The 20,163-nt window shown below is 29.1% G+C and overlaps 2 protein-coding genes across 3 annotated transcripts; one reads left to right on the forward strand and one right to left on the reverse strand.

Moving 5' to 3' along the window:
- The first annotated feature begins 10,449 nt into the window (after positions 1-10,449).
- On the forward strand, positions 10,450-13,528 carry LOC118030732 (uncharacterized). 2 transcript variants are annotated; one of them, XM_073409864.1, is made up of 3 exons: positions 10,450-11,168; positions 11,276-12,637; positions 13,152-13,528. In XM_073409864.1, the coding sequence occupies exons 1-2, from the start codon at positions 10,672-10,674 to the stop codon at positions 12,633-12,635; spliced, it is 1,857 nt and encodes a 618-aa protein (XP_073265965.1). In that variant the 5' UTR covers positions 10,450-10,671; the 3' UTR covers positions 12,636-12,637; positions 13,152-13,528. The 2 variants fall into 2 exon arrangements, with proteins under 2 accessions (XP_073265965.1, XP_034890849.1); XM_035034958.2 differs by lacking the exon at positions 13,152-13,528 and having other exon boundaries at positions 11,276-13,141.
- A 4,571-nt stretch (positions 13,529-18,099) lies between these two features.
- On the reverse strand, positions 18,100-19,654 carry LOC118030733 (uncharacterized). Its single transcript, XM_035034959.2, has 3 exons — positions 19,397-19,654; positions 19,110-19,239; positions 18,100-18,977 (listed from the first exon to the last, which is right to left on the reverse strand). Exons 1-3 carry the CDS (start codon positions 19,518-19,520, stop codon positions 18,428-18,430), a joined length of 804 nt encoding a protein of 267 aa, XP_034890850.1. The 5' UTR covers positions 19,521-19,654; the 3' UTR covers positions 18,100-18,427.
- Positions 19,655-20,163: the final 509 nt, after the last annotated feature.

The raw sequence follows: 20,163 nt of genomic DNA on the forward strand, positions 1-20,163 counted from the left end.
TACACTCTTCCTTACCTCATATTTTAGTGTTTTATTCTTATTTTATATTTTAGTTTTCCTCCAAATCTAAAGCTTAGGTTTGTATTGTTGAGAGATATTTGAGTTTTATTTTTTTTTTATTCAAAGACCTTGGTTTAGAAGTGTATCTAAACCAAAATGGTGTTTTTGAAATCTTGAAAGATATATTGCATATATTCTAATTGTAAATAATGAAGTTTTAAGGACAAAAAATTCATTCTTGAAACTAAAAAAATATTCATTATTTTAAAGTGTTTCAACAAGTAAAGACCCTTCTTGCTTTAATTTAAGCATAGTGATTTAAGTTTTTTTGTCTTGAGTTTATAGATTTAAATATGTATAAACTCTAGTAGGATATTTTTTATCTATCATGTTTTTATGATGATAAATTATTAATCCATGCTATTTATTTTTTAATTATAATTTTATTATGATAAACTAAGCATATTTACACGCTAATCTAATATTTTTATGAACTTTGGTTCTACAATATTGTAGTTTTTTTCCTTTTTTTTTAAAGGATAATTAAGAAAATTAAAGTAGAAAAAAATGTAACAAAAGAAGAGGAGAAGTGGGTTTTACTTATAATATGAAATATTATAAACATGGAATTCAATGCAAAGATGAGAAAAAAAAATAAAATAAAAAGAAGCGGCAGCTATAGCCAAACCATCCTTCAAAACACCACACTCGCCACTCCATGTGGAAAAAAAACATCGTATAACTTCAAATGTCATGAACTCGTGATTGAAGCTGGTGTTTTTTTACCGGATAATGATTCACATGCCGCTCAAAGAGAGCGAAACCATTCCATATGCTCGCCCGTTATGCTAAACTAGCTTTTCAATTCAAGTTCATTCATAAATCATAAAAACCACTTTAAAAGAAAGGAACCAAAACCTAATAAAAATTCAGAAAAACAAAAGAGATAAAAAAAAAAATAGATACCTTTCAAATCAAGATGCTGACAAAGTACTCTCCTCGCTCTAAGCCACCCTTTCCAAACTTCTCCTCCTTTGAAATTATCAGCCGCCCTGAAGAATGCCGAAAGATTAAGACAAAATTAAAATATGTTAGAGAATAATATAAATTATATTCTAAGATCTCATCTAAAAGCTTAAGTTTTTTGGTTAAGATAGTTCTTTGACATGGTATTAAGTCTTGATAACCAAACGGTCATGAGCTTGAATTTTATCATCTCTATTTATTTGATAAAAAAAATTAAGCACAAGATAATGTGTGCCTGTGCAAGTTTCAAGTCTAAAGAGCTTTCACTTGAGGGGGGTGTTAGAGAATAATATAAATTATATCCTAGGACCTCACCTACAAACTTAAACTTTTGAGTTGAAATAGTTCTTTAACAAAATATCTAATCACTGTGTAGGAAATTGTTAAGATTCATGATGAAAAAAGATAACCTCATTTAAATATTAAATCGATTAAATTAAGAATCGATTTTCTAATCAATTGAATAACCAATGAAGCAAAATATAAAAATTAAATTAGAAGAAACATAGCAAAGTTTAAAGAGAAATTAAGATTCAAATATAAGAAAAAGATGAGATTTTGAATTGTGACAAGAATTGAGGTTTAACCCTAGTCTTATAGATTGAGAAAGAGAACCAATTAAGCCTTTGACCAAACCATTAGAGATGAATACCGGGCTACAATCAAGCGTTCACATCGCTGGTGTGAAGATGAGCTTTGGCCTTACTGATTTAGGTGTTGTTTAATATTATAGTTTAACTATATTTTGTAAAAAAAATTAAAGATTTTGTGTGTCTTTGGATAATTTCTTGTAATCTTTTTTTTTCCTTCAAATTATATGAGATAACATTACGAGATTCAGTTTATCCGCAAGGTAAAAACCCACTTTCTCATTAGCAAATGCATTCAATTCAATCACCTATCAACAAAGGTGTTTTGTATATGGCTTTATTTCTAGTTATTATTATTATTATTATTATTATTATACGTAAGGGCAGCTCCAAAGGAGCAGCCAAATGAAAAGCCAAACCTCATTTGCCTTTTATTTCTTCACTATTTGCATTCCAACCGAAGAGCTAAATGGAAAGCCAAAATGGCTATTTGTGCTCTTAACAGCCATTTCTACATTTAACTGTAGAAATGGCCAAAATGGCCAATGGCTATTTTTATAGCCGTTGGCCAACAACTTTTTTTTTTTTTTTTTTAAATATAGAAAATTTTTTCTATAAATACATGAAGAAAAAACTTGTAGTTTTAAATTTTTGTATTGTGCCTCACCCTTCTCTCAAATTTTAAAAAAAAAGAATAAATTATTTTCCGGTTAATTATTAACATCGGTTGTGTTAATTAGCTGAAATTAAAAGGTATGCTTGTTTAAAAGCTTTTTCTATTTTCGTTTTAATATCTCTTGATTTTTTTAGACCTTTTGTTGTTAATTTAATATTTGTGATGAGTTTTATTTCTTTATTATTTTATGTTTGTAATATGGGTTAAGGAAGACAATTTTTATTTATGTTGTTATCTTTGATAAAATTGAGAGGAATTAATAATGGTAGTTGATATTGATAAAAAGATAGAGTTGCATATTTAAAATTTATTTTTGATTGTTTGTTTTAATTTGAGGTCAATTATATTTTGTCTTCTTGAAAATGCAATTAAACTAGTATATCGATTCTCTTTTAGTTCCAAAAAATGGTCAAATTGTTATGTTAGAACAAGTAGAAGGCAATGCTTATTATTAATTCGCATGTATGAAAACTACAAAATTGCTAGACATTGAATGTGAGCTTCTTTTACACTCTCTTATAAGGTTTTAACTTTAGTTTTTTTTTTTTTTTTTAATGTAGATGGATTCAAATTTTCCAAGCTCTTTTACCAACTTTCTTATGAGTGAGTCAGAAGATATTCTCTCTCAACCAAGTGATTCTAATCAATTAATTGATGACTTAACATGCTCGAATTTAAATGTCCATTCGGCAAAAAAATCACAAAGTAAAAATTTCTCACCAGAGGAGGATTGTTTACTTGTCTCTGCATGGCTAAATACAAGCAAGGATCCAATTACATGAGTTGATCAACAAACAAAACAGTTTTGGGCTCGCGTACATGCTTACTTTGTAGAGAATGGAGGAAACTTGAATAATCGCTCATAAATAAGCATCTCAAGTAGATGACAAGAAATAAATAGAGAAGTCGATAAATTTGTTGGATTTGTTACTCAAATTGAAAATCATCAGCAAAGTGGAATGACCGAAGAATCAAGGGTAATGGTAATATTCATTTTTATGTTGAATTGTTTAACATATATTTTAACATTATTTAATTAATTTATTTTTTTACCAGATTAATGATGCTTAGCAAATGTATGCTTCTTGCGTTGGCAAACGATTTCAACTAGAACATTGTTGGGTTATCTTAAGAAAAGAACCCAAATGGCAATTTGAGCGTGCAAATCAACATCAAAGGTCAAACAAGAAACAAAAAGGTCATGTCAATGCAAGTCCAGCTTCATCAACTCCATCTACCCCTAATTCTGTTAGTTTAGGAGAAGATAGTGAACCATTGATTTATCAAGATAGATCAATCGGTCAAAAGGCTGCAAAGGAATGACTTAAACGTAGACAAGGAAAAGATAAAGTTGGGGATGCAACTGTAACGAATCTGTTACAACAATTCAGGGATACTCTAGTTGAAATTGAGGATCAGAAGAAACAAAACAGAAAAATTATATTAGAGCAACAAGTCATGCTGATTCAACAAAGTCAAGAGAAACAAGAATTGGACAGGATTGAGAAAGAAAATAAATTATGAATATGAATATTTCTAATTTGGATCCAATTTCTGCAGCGTATTTTCAAAATAGAAAGTTAGAAATTATGCAAAAGAGGGTTTTGATTTTTAATTAACTTTGATTGATTTATTGTAATGTAATGTATTTTTAATTAAATATGTAGAAAATTCTTGGTTATTTTAAATACATTGTTATGAAATTGATATCAATTCGTAATACTTTTATAAGTTTGAATTTGAATTTACTTTTAAAACATTAAATTTTTAACAATAACATATAAAACTTAAAATTAAAAATATTCATATAAATAAATTTTAAATTATATTTTTTAACTTTCATATTACTTCATTAATTTTATAAATTACTCATATTAATTATATAATTAATAACATCATAATTATATTATATATAAAATATCTAAATTAGTTATATAATTATATTAAAATTAATTTAACATGAAATATATTAAAATATAAATGACTTTTCTAAATAGCTTTTTACCATTGGAATGCACATAATACAAAAGGTTATATTTACACTATTCAAAAAGCCATTTTCTTCATTTGGCTCTTCAAAATGGCATTTCCCATTGGAGATGCTCTAACAATGTAATTACAGAGACAAGTAGTACTTTTGAAAAGAGTGACATCCATGTATCATGTTGCAGGATTCATATTTTCATTCATCATGATTTAAAATTGAAAAGAAAAGCAAGAGGAAGATAGAGTAAAAAGAGGAAAAAGAAGAAACTCGTAAGATTTAATTTAACTGGTTAGGTTTTAGATTTGTATTTTAAAATTTTTTAATTTGTATTTTACAAATTTTAAGATTATTAAAAACTTACATGGTTATTAACTTCAGAACCCATAAAATTATTTAAGGTATATATATATTAGTCCGAACATCAACATTAATTTAAAAAAAAAAGAAAAAAAAAGAAGCCTAACATAGACATTTGTGATTGGTAGAAGTCCTCCACTGTGCTTCTAATTGTGAGTTCAGTGATTCTTTGGGATGGGCAGCATTGCAGGCATTCTACAATTTCAGTGTTCAATTCGTCCACATCTGGTTTGTGACGCTAAAAAGCCATGACGTGACATCTCAATTATGTTATGCTACCTTGGTTTCGTAAATTAAGATTGAGGCTGTGCTTGGCATGCATTTTTCAATATTTATCAACAGTTATATTTATCGTGTTGTATTTGTACTTCAGATAGATATTGTGAACAATTCGAACATATTTATTATTTTATATTTATATTCGGTTTAAGTTAAGGGTTACTTGAGTAATAGTACAAGATCCTTATTTAACAAAAAAAAACTCTAACAATAAATAAGATATATTTAAAAATTATTCTTTATAAAATAAAAATTATCTCTACTTAATAAAAAAAACTTTAAATGTGAAATGAAAATTATCTAAGATCCCACTTCTATAGCTGACGCATCCACAAAATCTATAAGAAAAAAAAATATTCAGGTTATGTGAAAAAAATACTAGAAAAAATGATAAGATTTTTCATTTTATGGGTTAGACAAGATAATGGGCTAGGTTTTAATAATTAATTATTTATGAATCAAATTCAAGCCTAAATTTAAATTGATAAAAAATAATTTTTATAGCTCATAAAATTATTTTATAATAAATCCAATCTCAAACTGAAACATGAACACACATACATGAGTATAAGCTCAAAACTCATAGGTTTTCTTCCCTCTAGAAACTTGGGTCCCCTTTAGACCATATCGTATCTCTTCGGCTACTTGTTATAATGTGAAATAGACTTCTTTATAGGGTATTGGTTTTATCAAAATATATAGTTTTTTAAAATTAATTTTTCTTCCATTCATAACTTATTTAAATCAAGTTAATGTTATATATATATATATATTAAAAAAAAATATATGTGAGAGATTAAATTGCAACAAGTTTTAACTCTAAAAATAAGTTGGTTCATTTTTAATTTAACTTCAGATGCATCCATTATTAACTATGTTCTATGAATAAATTTCCAACAAAATCTTAATTCATAACTCTTGAAAGATCACTACTCTTTAAAAAATCTATTGAAACTTATCACATGAAAATTTTATTTTTTTCTGTCAAAACTTGAAATCTGAGCTGAATATACTGTATAGATGTTGTTATCTCTAGGATTTGTGTTTTTGAATTGTACATGTTCAAGTTCAATTTCGAGAATTAAGACACAAGATGTAAGTCTTCATTTGTATTCAGTAAAATCCATGTTCGTTATCAATTCATGATATATTATTATATTCAATTAAATTATGATTTAGTAGGCAAATCTGTTTCATTTTATGTTTTAAAAACGCTTTTAAAAATATATACCCACACAATACAAATATAAATTATTAAAAGGGAAAGATGGTTCAACCTATCCTTATTAATCATTGTCTAATCTATCTTAATTAATTGTGTCCTTGTAAAATAAATGAGTTTGCAATCTCTATACATACCCTTTCAAAGATATTTTCTGGTCAAATCATTAGAATCGATCACGTGATATGCACGTGACTAATTTCATATTGAAAATAACTATGAGGTAAAAAAGAAATTAACCCAACTTGTCCTTACATTTTAGTCAAGGTCTCCAATCTGTTTTTAAGAGTTTATTTGCTTTCAATTTATCCCCTAATATAATATTATTTTCAATATGTCCCATTATTAGATATTCTCGTCCAGATTGATGAAAATATAGTCAAGTGAAAAACTCACGCCGGCCCAATCTCATTTATTAAAAATAGATAAATTTTAACACTAAAGGACAACTCTTTTTTTAAATAAATTTGAGTGCTCGACTTTATATTTTTATTCTATCAACGTTTGTTTTTTCTTCGGATTCAAGTTTCGAAGATATTTTTGTTGTAGAAAACTACAATTCCTCCGTCACCTTAGCTTCGAAAATGCTAGCGCGGTCAGGATCACCTTACACATGATAAAAAAAAATATTTCATAAACCATCTAGAAAGTGACTTAATAATAAAAACTTAATACTAAAAAATTATTTTTTTATAATTTCAAGTTTGAATCATGTAATTACTCATATGATAGATCATTGGAGACTTTACATGGTCATTAACTTCAGGATCCATGAAATTAGTCGAGATATACACAAATTAGCCCGCACACTAACTAACGTTAATAATAATAAAAAAGGTTACATGCATGTATAGTTTATAAAAAAAAATCATTAAAAAGAAAATAGGTGCCAAATTGAAAGAAAAAAAAATTAAATCAAAACGATAAAAAATCAAAAATAAAAACTTCCAATTTACTCTAATAGCAGTTTTCTCATTTTCATTAGTTTGCATGGAAATATCTAATAGATTAATGATAGATTGGAGAATGATATAAAATACAAGAACAAAGTTAGAGCAATTAAAAACAAAATATAAGGGTAATATCTAATTATTCGTTTCACCTCAAATTTATTTTTGGTATAAAATTAAACATATATATCACGTGACTGTTCATAAATTCATTTATTTTACTATAATATAATTGACTCGATTAAGAATATAATAATAAATTAAACATTAACTGCGAAAATTACTGCAAGTGGCCCATCAAAAAGAGACCTAGCTCGCGTGCTGAGTCTTTTATATATATATATATATATAGAGAGAGGGGGGGGGATATGATGCATTTATTGTTCTTTATTATTATTATTTTTTAAATGACATAATCTGCTGATCAAATTTTAGGTTACTAGACGGTTGCCAAAAAATCAGGACTTCAATATTTTGTGCCAATAAAATTTGATTTCAATTAATTTTTTATTTAAAACACATAAAAAAATACTTCAAATCTGATAAGCTCATTTATAATCTTAAATAACTCTAAAAAAATCAAAATCAACCTAAATTAAAAAATATATTTTTTTGAGCTAGATATATCATCTCAAGCAATGAAAATATTAAAAAAACACTTCAAATGGAATTTTTATTACCGAATGAAACCTACTAATACAAAAAACAATCCTTTTCATGCTAGAGATCGGTGCCAATGATAATGTTTTTTTTTCTATCATAAAAAATCAACAACTCTTTTTTTGAGATTGAAAATAAAAAAAATAAAGTTTTGAATCAAAATCAAATTTTTTAAAAACTATACCGACCAAAAAGTAATCATTTAAAATATATAAGGATCAAAATAATTTTTTTATTTTTTTACTTTATCCCTATATATTTTAATTCTTCCATTTATGAATAAATTAGAAGTAATTAATCTTTAATTTGATAAAAAAAAAAACTGAATCCAAGAAAAAAAATCAATAACTAAAACAATGACCATTGAAGTCCACAGTCTGTGCGGCATTTGCACAATGTATGTACCCTGCACAAAACACTTATCCCTTTTATTTTTTTTACTTAATTAATTATTAATAACAGAAGGTCTTGGTCTTGGTTGTTGTAGTGCGCGACCAAGAGATGGTGATTGGTGAAGCCACAGGCCAAGAGCATTGTTTTCTTTTTAGGCTGCGATTTGTTTGTTTTTTTCGTAATTAGCCCATGTTTTAAAAAAAAAATTGATTTTTTTTAATTTGAAATTAATTTTTTAATATTTTTTATTTTAATGTATTAATAACAAAATTTTTTTTTTTAAAATAGTATTTAAATATATTTAAAAAACATAGTTTAAGAAATAATCTTCTATAACAGAACCACACAAGCGCGATTAGCAGGCCAAGAAATCGTGGCATTGGAACATGAAATGAGGATGATACGTGTCTGAGCCTGACCTGGATTTTAGCCTCTGAGCAATTGAAGACAGACGACATCATTTGGTGATGCACGTGAATTTCAGTATAGTACCTTGTCCTCTTGTCTCAGACATTAAATTTTGTGTCTTGTTGCGGCTACACTGAGCTATTAATAAAATTTAAAATTTCAGTGTAAAATGTTTTTAATAAAATAATATAGTTTATGTTTATTATGGTTTTGACTCAGAAATACAGTATGTAGTAAATATTGCGTTTTTATAAGCTAAAATTGTTAGAAGAGAAGGAAAAAAGGTGAGTTTAATTTCATGAAATATCATGTTTCCAAAATAATTTATTGCGAATAAATATTATGCTTTAGAATTAAAATTTTCATAAAATAATATCATATTCTTGAATCATGAAAACCAAAACTACGCTGCTTTACTTATTAAAAAAAACTGTGTTTTTTCATTAATATTTTTAATTTATTATGCTAGTTTTTTTTAAAAAAAATATCTACATAAACGGTCAAGATTCAATTTCAAACAAAACTTGAAATCTGTTTGTACATCTTTGCATTACAATCTACATGGTTGTACAACTTCAAAACATCTTCAATAACATCAATTACATAAAGTTATGATATTTGGGTAAAATGTCCCAGGATTCCTCTTGGAGATTGTCTTGGATCAGTTTTGCAATAAATAAAATCGGTAAAGTATGGCACAGTTGAAAATTTGGGTTCACTTTTGATGCATTGATTTTTTTATATAAAAAAAATCAAGATTATTTTTAAATCTTATAATTTTTCTTATTAAAATAAGTAAACTACAAATTTATTTATTATGTTTTGTACATCACTCCTAAAAACAACTCTATTGTTTCATTTATCCATGCGTCTCAACTATCTTTGTTTATTCTATCCTTAAATAATAACTAAACAATATCCAAAAGTGTCAAAGCTTTTAAATGTTTATTAGATATATTAGCATGTACTTTGCTACGAATCAAATAAAAAATAAAAAAAAACGTTGTTAATCCTTTTAACCAGTAAAGTTTAGGCTATATATTGTTTTTTCTTTAAACTTTGCCTGAAATGATGGATCTAACTTCAATTTCTCTTTTATTTAGGTTAATTGTGGATTTTGAAAATAATTTTTTTTATCATTAGAAGGCTATGAATATGTTTTTACAAGGTATTTGAGATATTTTTATGGTTTTTAGGGTCAAAATATAGTTAAACATGAGTTTTTTTGGTCCTAAAACAGGATAGTATATTTTATAATAAATGAAGGTCTCCAGAATCTAGATTATAGAGGTGACATGTCGCCTCTATTTTTCTTCAAATCATTAAGTGGTGAATGACTTGGCGCGTGAGTTGTTCAAGGATTTCTTATGAAGTTTTAGAAGCTCTAGATCTTCATAGCCTAAAAGATTAGACTTTTTTTTGTATTTTTATTCATTATAATTTTATTATTTTTTTTATTTTTATCACTTAATATTCAGTTGATTATTAATTAAGCAACGTCATTTTTTTTAATTTGATTTTTTTCAATCACTTTGATATTTTATTGGTTCTTAATTTTATAGCTATCTATTTTAAATAAAAAATTATATAAATTTTTTTTTGAATCCAATTAAGTTAATGATCCAAGTTATGAGTTTAGTTGGGTAAGGAATGAGTTTGCTAAATTTTTTTATTATATTAATAATTCTCAATTTTATTTAATTAAATATATGCACTATCCATTTGAATTCAATTTTAAAAAAATTTATATATAAAATACATCATAAAAGTCTGTATATAATTTGTTTTAAAAAAAACATTTTACCTGTGGTGAATCACATTTCAAATGGCTAGTGTTAATGTAATAGGCATATAATTGGGGGTTGGCAATCACTAAAACCCTAACGAGAAAGATGACGTATTCCACGTAACAGCCTCCCTCCCTCTCCCTCTCCCTCCCTCTCTCGCTCTCTACACTTCCTCTCTAGCTAGTGTCTAGGTTTTTGATCGGTCTTATCCAGTTAAAGTAACATCTCCCCATAACTTCTCCTGTTTTTAGCATTTCATATTCTCATTTTTTCTTCTCTGAAAACAAAGAAGCGCTACTGTTCCTTTAGGTCACAATCTACACCAAAGAAAAAGAAATGCAGCCTAGCTATGGACTACCAAACATCGATCATCATCATCAACAACAACATAGGCAACAACATTTGATGGAAGATGATTATTCCTGCTCACCATCAGTTTTACCCATTTCCAATCTTCAAAATTTAAACTATCCTTACCAGCACCACTTGCACCACCACCTCCAACAACAACATAAACACCCACATCAGGTTTTATTGCAGCAGCACCACCAGTTGTTTTATCCATTTCAACAACAACAACAGGTCCAGGGCCAAAGCCAAGACCAAGTTAACCCATCATTATTTTCTGTGAATTTCAAGTGGGGACGCGATTACGAAGACAGTGGCGACAAAAAGGCTGGTGCTTTGAATAATCAAGAAGAAGCTGCCTGCACCACCACCAACACTAATACATTTCTTGATGGAAATGTGCATAGTAATCCACCACATGCCATTTTAATGCCTCATTCTTGGCATCCCCGGGAAGATTCTACCACTATCAAAGAACCCTTTTGGTAATTTATTGCTAAACATTTAATAATCACATGACTTTTTGCCTACTTCACTCTTTATAAAGTGGGTACCATGTCATGTCATTTATGTGTTTGTGTAAATGTTACAGGAAACAACTCAATAAGCAGCGGAGTGGAAGTGAGGAGAAAGAAATTAATGAAAGCAAGACTAGTTACTTTAGCCCTTTAGAGATGGAACAAGTAGTTGATGATAGTAGTGAGGGGTGCAAGAATTTGGAAAGCAAATTTCCTCTCTTTAATGAGCTTCAAGCTATCTATAGTCTTGCACAGATTGCTGAAGCTAATCAAACAGGCTCTGGTTCTGTTCTCACGTGCGACAATTCACCAACGAATGCGGGTCTTTCAATGCCTTGTAATGCTTCAAATGGGCAAAATGTCGGTGCCTATGGTGCTGCCAATAATGTAATTGGGGTTGATCGTGGGTCAGAGAATTCGATTGGAGAGGAAGCTTCATTGAGGAAATGCCGAAGGAGGAAGAGAAAGGGGAAATTGAAGGAGAAATTAAATGACATAGCTGGGTTCTTTGAGAACTCGGTGAAGAAAGTGATGAATCACCAAGAAATTATGCATAGGAAGTTCTTGGAAGTGATTGAGAGAATGGATAAAGAAAGGGCAGAGAGAGAAGCAACACGGAGACGCCAAGAGGCCGAAAAGTATAGCAGAGAAGCCATTTCTTTAGCACATGAACGGGCTTCAGCTTCAAGTAGAGAGGCTCAAATTATTTCTTACATAGAGAAGATCACAGGCCAAAGTATCAATCTTCATACTAGAATGGCTCCACCATTGCTGCAACCAGAAATTTCAAATGAGCCCATCAAAGAAATTACACCTACGAAAACTGACAGCCATAGCAAATGGCCTAAAGATGAAGTTGAGGCATTGATCCAAGTTAGAAGTAGAATAGAGATTAAGTTTCAAGAACCTGGCTTAAAGGGTCCTCTTTGGGAAGAGGTAAGTTCTTTAATGAGTTCAATGGGCTATCAAAGAAGCGCCAAGAGGTGCAAAGAAAAGTGGGAGAACATCAACAAATACTTTCGAAAAGCCAGAGAAAGTCCAAAGAGGGGGTCTGCGCGATCCAAAACCTGCTCTTATTTTAATCAGTTGGATCAACTATACTCAGGAACTCTCCTTGACTATCCTGCTAACACTCCTTATATGCCATCAAGTGGCATTGAGTTTGGCATCAAAAAGCAAGGCCATACGGAGCCTTTTGAAGTCTTTTCTGTCAGGAGAGACTACCTTGCAAATGTGAGGAATCCCCTTGGTGTGAGCGTAAAAAGTTCTGAAATGGGCGCTTCGAGATCTGAATTCGATGGATTTTCTGACCAAAACACAGAACTAGAAGAAGGAAGCAGTGAGCAGGATATAGAAGCTTACAAAGATGGTAAGCCAAAGGATGGCGAGCAACAAAATGGTGGTGGTGTTGGTGACGAAGAATTCGAGGATTGAGGGTAAGCGTTGTTGAATAGAATACCATGTTCATATCAGTTTTAATTGCAAGAAGCTTGTTCTTCTTAAATACTTTCGATGAATTTGAGGCAAATAGTATTCAGCTCCTTTCTGCTAATATTTGTTCGACTTGGAATTTCAAGTTTTGCTGGAACTGACTGTTCATACTAGTAACCGATTTTTTATACTAAGCGATATATAGTCAGTTTTTAGAGCTAATTGTTATAGAGGAGGATGAATTTCATCGAAGCCACAACTTGTTCCATTTTGAATTAGATCTACCTGGTTTATTATAAGCAGAAGGTTTGGCCTTCTTTAGTTATTAACATTCTCCAAGTTTGGTGGCCAGATTTGAAAGAAAATCATTCCACTATAGCTATTTATAGTTATCAATTAAAAAGAAGGTAATGCAATCCCTTCCTTGTTTTGGTGCTGGCTCTATCAAGTGATGCATGTGCGAAACTTTTAAGGTTTACTGACAATTCTAAGATCCTACATCTTCCTCTCTTATTTTAGATACTCCAGTTTGATGATTTCTTCCCAAGGATGCATCTCAAATGACCATTCCTAAGTTTTCCCCCGAAAAGGTTTCACCTGCCCCGTCCTGATCTCCTCGTTGCTTCCATTCTTCCTTGTCTTTCCATATCTTTTGTTTTCTGAACAAAATACTACTAAATTAAGCATGGTTGACACTGTTTGAAGGATCATTTTATTCTTTTTGATACTACAGGGATTAATCAGTTGCTTTGATAAATTGCAGGGACTAAATTATAATTAAATCTTCTTTAGAGTACTCGATATTTATTTTTTCTTTTTGGGAATAGTACTTAACAAGGGCTTTTGGGAATAGTATTTTTTATATGAGATCTATATACGATAACATCCATGCTTAATTTTCATATTCATCCACAACTAACATATAAGAAATCTTCATTACAAAAAAAAAAAAAAATTAACTTTTCAAAAAGTTATGTTTTCCATATATATATATATATATTCACAATTTATACGGACAGTTTTTGTTTCTTTTGATTTTATATTAAAGAGTGATTTCGAAGCAAGTTTTCATTTGTCATTATAGTTGGAAGGTGCTTTTAAAAAATTTTAATTTTATTTACTTTAAATTAATATATTTTTTATATTTTTAGATTGTTTTGATATGCTGATGTCAAAAATATTTTTTAAAAAATATATATTTTTAATGTGTTTTGGAAATGAAAAGCACTTGAATATCAACCATTATCATACTCTTAAACACTGTTAACTTTTTTAGTCAAGTTTAAGAAAGTTATTTGTATAAATAGATAAATTTATATACAAAAAAAATTGTTTTTTTCTGGTCTTAATAGTTATTGAATATTAATAAAATTAATTTAAAAAATGCATTATTTATTATATCCAGGTAATCATATTTGAAATTGATCGCATTTCTTCTTTAATTATTATATGTTATATTATAAAAACAACTAAAAAGCATAGCAAAAACACCTACTCGCACTCTTCACTCGAATAGTGCACTTTTTTGTTCTTTTATGGTTTTTTTGTATTTCGGGCACAAAAATTTTTTTATTTATTTATTCTTTCACGCTGCATTATTTCGCAAATGAGTCTGAAAACTCTGTTCTTTAACTTTCTATTGGCATCTCAAAGCTATTTCCCAAGGTTTTTTTAATCTTTAAGTACCATATTTTCCAATTTTTTTTGCCTTTAGACTTTTTTGTTTTCCATTTTGGTTATTTTAGTTTTTATAATTTTTATTTTGTTTCAAATCTTTATTTTTTTTATTTTACATTCTTTGGGTTTGAGGATTTGAGGAGGGAAAGAGAAAGTTAATGATTGATCAAATTTGAATAATGAAACAAGTTATTTTTATGTCAACGAGTTTCATTTAATAAAAATAATTTAATTTAGATGATTTTACCTTTATCTTGCTGGAAAAAAATAGATCGAACTTAATAAGATTTTTTCTATCTTGATTCTGTTTTTTTAAAAAACCAATTTAGAGGTTTTTGAGTTGAGATGTTAGTCTTTTAAGGATTGCAAGGGTGTTTATTAAGTGAAATATGATTAAATATGGCCTTTTGGATATAAAAAAACCCCAACCTAATTTTCCAGTTACCATAGAAACCAAGCTTTTTAATGATGCATCACCTAATTTTTTTTAAAGGATGAATGACATGTCTGTCGCTTTTTTATCCAAACCAAAAAAGAGAAAAAAGTCTAGACACTGGAGATCAATCTTGCAACCCACATGAGTGGCCTATTCATTTAATGGGTCAAGTGGGGTGATCTACCAGGACCCAAGTACCTTATCTCTTTTTAGCCTTCAAATGTTTTTCCTCTTAGATTTAAATTAAAATTAAAATTCAAAGAAATTATATTTTTTGGTATTATCTTTAATTCAATTGGATATTTTATTTTTTTTCTGAATTTTATTTAAAATTAAATATATATTTAGGATATTATTTACTAAACTATAATTCATTTTTATATTTTTTTAGTAGATTATACCATATTTTTCCAATACAAACAAACAATTTTTCTTTGTAGCTCTCGTGATATTTTTTTTCTAATTTTTTTTTGCTAATACTTTTCTATGCTTGTTTATTTTTATTATCGTTTAATTAATCAAAATATTAATTATAAAAAAATAAAATTGTTAAACCCAATCAACTCTGTGACTTGAATGATGGTTTGACGGATTAACTCGAGTCAATAAAAAATTCATCATTTCAAGATTATATTCTTAAAAAAATAAAATGATAGTGACTTGATAACTTTGTCTAGTCAAATAAAGTTTTTAAAGGAATGATTGTGTTGTGTCTATAAATGCTAAGTAAATGAGTTATATTAAGCCAATTTTAATATAGTTTAATTATTTTATTTTAATTAAATTTAAAATTTTATTGTTTTTTAAATAATGACATATATTTAAATAAAAAATTAAATAGCATGACACAATACAAGATCATGTTTCTTTATATGTATCTATTTCTTAATTTTTCAATCTTGTTTTGGTTATTGATGATGTGTCTTTTTAATACATATTGGTGCATAGTTTATCAATTAGTTTTATTAAATGCACACGTTAAGATTTTAATTTACATTTGAAAATCTTCTTGATTTTCAAGAAAAAAAACTTAATAATGCCTACATTTTTTTTTGTTAAAATTAATTTTTGATCCAGCACGGATCGCGAACATTGGAACTAGCATGTTCTAAAAGCTAATTGAATATATTTGAATAAATATACTACAGTTAAAGAATCTAAATAATGACATATAATTAATAAAAAATATTTTTAAGGGGCATGACGTGATAGCAAAAGGCTTGAGAGCTACACAGTAGGTCTCGAGTTCGAGCCAGGACGTGCATCTCTTGTAAGAGTCTGAGATAGCCAGGATTTTTACTTGCTCATCCTAGACCTACAAAATATATTTTTTGAGGGGTAGAGTTTCCTCGAATCCAAAAAAAATAAATTATAATTAATCTTTTCAATGTTACCACATTGTATACAACTTAATAATCCAAGCCGTGCAAAAGAATCTCCAATGAAATGGGAGAAAAAGCTTTTTCTTTTTCCCGATATTTTTTAAAAATAATTATCATTATTCTCACTGTACATCTTCTCTCTCTAATTTTTTTTTCATGCTCATACCACATCCAATAAAAAATGAAAGACTAAATAATTAATTCAATTATATGAAGTAAATAGTTTTTGTTTAGGGGAACAAATATTTTTATTTATTTATTCAAATAGATAGAATTGGGTTTTCACAGCAAACATATAATGGTTTGTATGTTTAATTGATACATTATTTTTAGATAATTGAGATTTTGTAACCATAAAATGTGCACACGACATTTATACTAAAAAAACTGGTGAAAGATAACTTTTTTTCCATCATCAAAAACAATTGACTTGTAAAAAATATTTTTTAAAAAGAAGTTTACTAAGTAAATTAAAAATATTGGTGGAGTAGTTTATTAAAAATTAATGGGTGAAATATTGTGATTGAAAAACACGATATTTATAATTTGTTACCTTTCAAAATAATAATATCCATAAAAATAAATAAATTTTAATAAGTATGAGAGATGATTGATATGAGTAGAAAAAAAAAACTCAAAGATACACCAAAGATTCAATTAAGATATCAATAGTAAAAAATAGAAATGTAACTAATATTGACTTAAGTGAACTACATTGGTTACCAAAGATAAGTGATCCGTCGTATCATTTTTGGATGGCAAATATGGTATAGTTGGGTTATTGTTGATGATATTTTTTGATATTATTGAATTAATTTTGTTTGTTTTAATAATATAAGTATAATTAGAATTTTCACGTGTTTTTAAGATATATATATATATATTTTTTTTCTCTATATAAATTATGTTATTTTATTAAAAAAAAATTGAACTGTGCTATTCTGCATATATATATATATATATAGAGTGTGTGTGGGGCGCGCGTGCATGTGTGTATATATATATAAAATTACCAATAAAAAAACTATTTAAAATTAATTAATTTTTTTATATTGAATAAATATCTAGAACAATATCGATATCCTAAATTGAGCTAAGTTGTCTTCTGAAGCTATAAATTATAGTTTTAAAATATGATTCGAACCGGCAGGTCGCTTGAAACCTAAGACTACGATCAAGTTGGATTTAAAAAAAAAAATTCAAAATAATCCAACAATCAAGTTAATTTGAAAATCAAGTTAAACAGGTTAAAATCTAGAATCCAAACAGGCCGGCCACCTGGGCAGGTCTAAAATTGATGCTACAGACTGTAAGCTTGAATAAAAAGCTAAAAGAGGCTGCATCGAGGCTCGCGACTGGCGGACACTTTTTTTAACTGGTCAAGTCCTGTCTGAATCATGACGAGTCTAATAGTTCAAACACAAGGACACCAGCCTCATAATTTTTGTCATTTGAACTTTTTTATCATTCTGTTAATGGCTGTTTTTAAAGTATTTAAAATAATATATATATATATATATAGATATTATTTTTAATTAAAATAATAAAAAAATCATTAAAAAATAATTAATTTAAAAAAAACGTGAGGAGACAAACAATCACATGCAATGAAAATCCATGTGCAAAGGTTGGTTCCGTGGTTAAAAAATTGGCTGAATATCTGATATATATTTGGTGACTAAAAAGAGAGCCGTCAGTTGTGTGGAAACCAAAGTAATTTTACTATGGGACAATGATTCTGGGCATTCGACAAAATCCCATTTAAGAACTCGGTTGTGTTTCTTCTCTCCTCTTCAACCATCGTTCGAGGGTGGGGGCGTAGACTGAACTCCAGACTCCTTGCTCAAAGCATGGGGCCTCTACCAATCCAACCAAGGTTTGATCGGTAAATTCTTGCTGGTAACGGTCATTCAGTGAACATTATGTGCAAATCATGCTACCAAAATACAGGGTAAAATATAAGAGGAAAAAAAGAAAGAAAGAGGATGCAATCCATATTTAGCATATTGAGATTGAAAAAACTACAGTTCGAAATTGGAAATATGTGTTCCAGTTAAAAGCATGCCGTACGTTTCTTCCATACAGGGACCATCCAACTTATTCTACTTGGAATTCTTATGTTCAAATGCTGAGAAGAATGGAAACAGGCAAAGGGAATATATGAGGAACCCTGCTCCCCTTATTTAATCTCAATAACCTGGAACAAGAAAGGATAATGATAAAGAAGAAGAAGAAGAAGAAGCAGAAGACATGCTTATTAATCGCCTTGAATTGACAAGAAAGAAAGCAGTGATCGTTGATCAAGGACCCATAGCCAGTTCAAGTTCAAAGCCATCCTCACACATCCAATTCTGCAGCATAGCCTCGGGGAACAAAGAAGCTTCATCTGGATAAGAAGGTGCAGGCCCATTAACAAGCATGTTATTGCTATCTGAGAAGATATCAGTTTGGAGAAAATCAGAGAAGCTCATCTGCCCCATATCAAGATCCATCAAGAAGTTGCAAGGCAGATCATTATCGTTAGTAAATAGCAAGAGCTCATCATTTGAGTTGGGATTTTCTATCAGATATTTTTCCAAGGTTCCTTCTTCAATGGAGGATGCTGCGAGGATCTGATCAGTCTCTATATTTTCAGCTAAGACTGGTGGTGAAGGAAGACTACTGTTTGTGCATGGTGCCGCTTTATTCAATCCTGTTGAGGTCTTTCTGGTTTTTTTTTTTGTGTCTTTATTCCCTCTTCTAGGCTGTTTTTGATCGTTAGCTTGTACCTTTCTTTTCAAGGTTGAATTCCAGTAATTCTTGATCTCATTGTCCGTCCGACCTGGAAGCCTTCCAGCTATTAAAGCCCATCTACGTAAAAAGCAAAATAGTAAAAAAATCTGTAATTAATTGCCAGTAGTATCAATCATGTGATATAAAGAAAAACTATATTGTTTAGAGGGGCTGGTATTGTTTAATTAATGGTGATGAGGGGAGATTAACCTGTTGCCTAAGAGCTTGTGAAGCCTAATAATGAGATCTTCTTCATCTGGGCTAATGTTTCCTCTTTTAACATCTGGTTTTAGATAATTCAGCCAACGAAGCCTGCAACTCTTGCCACATCTCTTCAGACCTGTACCAATAGCAGTATGTTTACTGTTTGTCATGCAACTGTACATACCATACAACTTCTACAAAAATAAAATAAAATTATATATATATATATATATATATATATATATATATACGAGTGCTCAGCTAATTACTAGAACTTGTAAAGTTTAACTTGCCTGTTTCCCTTGGAACCCTAGCCCAGTTCCCTTCACCATAATTTCTAACATGTGCTGTAAGAATTTTGTCTTCAGTAGCAGTCCAAGTTCCTCGAATTAGCCCCCCTTTTGAACTTCTCCCCATCCTCTCTCTATTCTCCCTCTATATTCCTCAAAAGTTCGAGCAATATATTCGAATGGGATGGATTGTGAGAAAGACTTACAGAGGATCTTGTTCGATTCTGAGGTTACTGCATGTCCGAAACCACAACGGCGGTCATTATTTATAATGAAGAATTGAAATAAAAGGCACAAAGTATGGGCCTCGCAGTTATGAGCTGCAGCAACAGCTCATCCGTCCATTTTGCGGCTTGGGTTTTCTGGGGCCATCCTGGGTAGATTGAAAGGGATTGCATTACGTTAAGTGTTTGTTGAATAATCAGAGAGCACCCCCTTTGCAAAAGGCAGAATAAAGCAATACTTCATTTTTCATATTTGAAAAATCATCTACAGTTGTCTGTACACTCAACGAAATACACGGAAAAAAATAATAATTAAATGGTAAAATAACAAACATGACTTTTATAGCTTGTTACTATTTAGCATGACAATATTTAATAGAATTTATTAATTTTTTTTTTTTAAAAAGGCAAAACCTGGAGATACAATAAAACTTTGATTATAACATCATCTATACAAAAAAAAAAATATCAATAAAACGAATCTAATGATATAAAGAAATGTTACTAATAACTACATGAGTAAACAACATTTATTGTCCAATAATA

This window comes from Populus alba, chromosome 6 (genome assembly GCF_005239225.2).
Source record: "Populus alba chromosome 6, ASM523922v2, whole genome shotgun sequence".
Classification (NCBI taxonomy): domain Eukaryota; kingdom Viridiplantae; phylum Streptophyta; class Magnoliopsida; order Malpighiales; family Salicaceae; genus Populus; species Populus alba.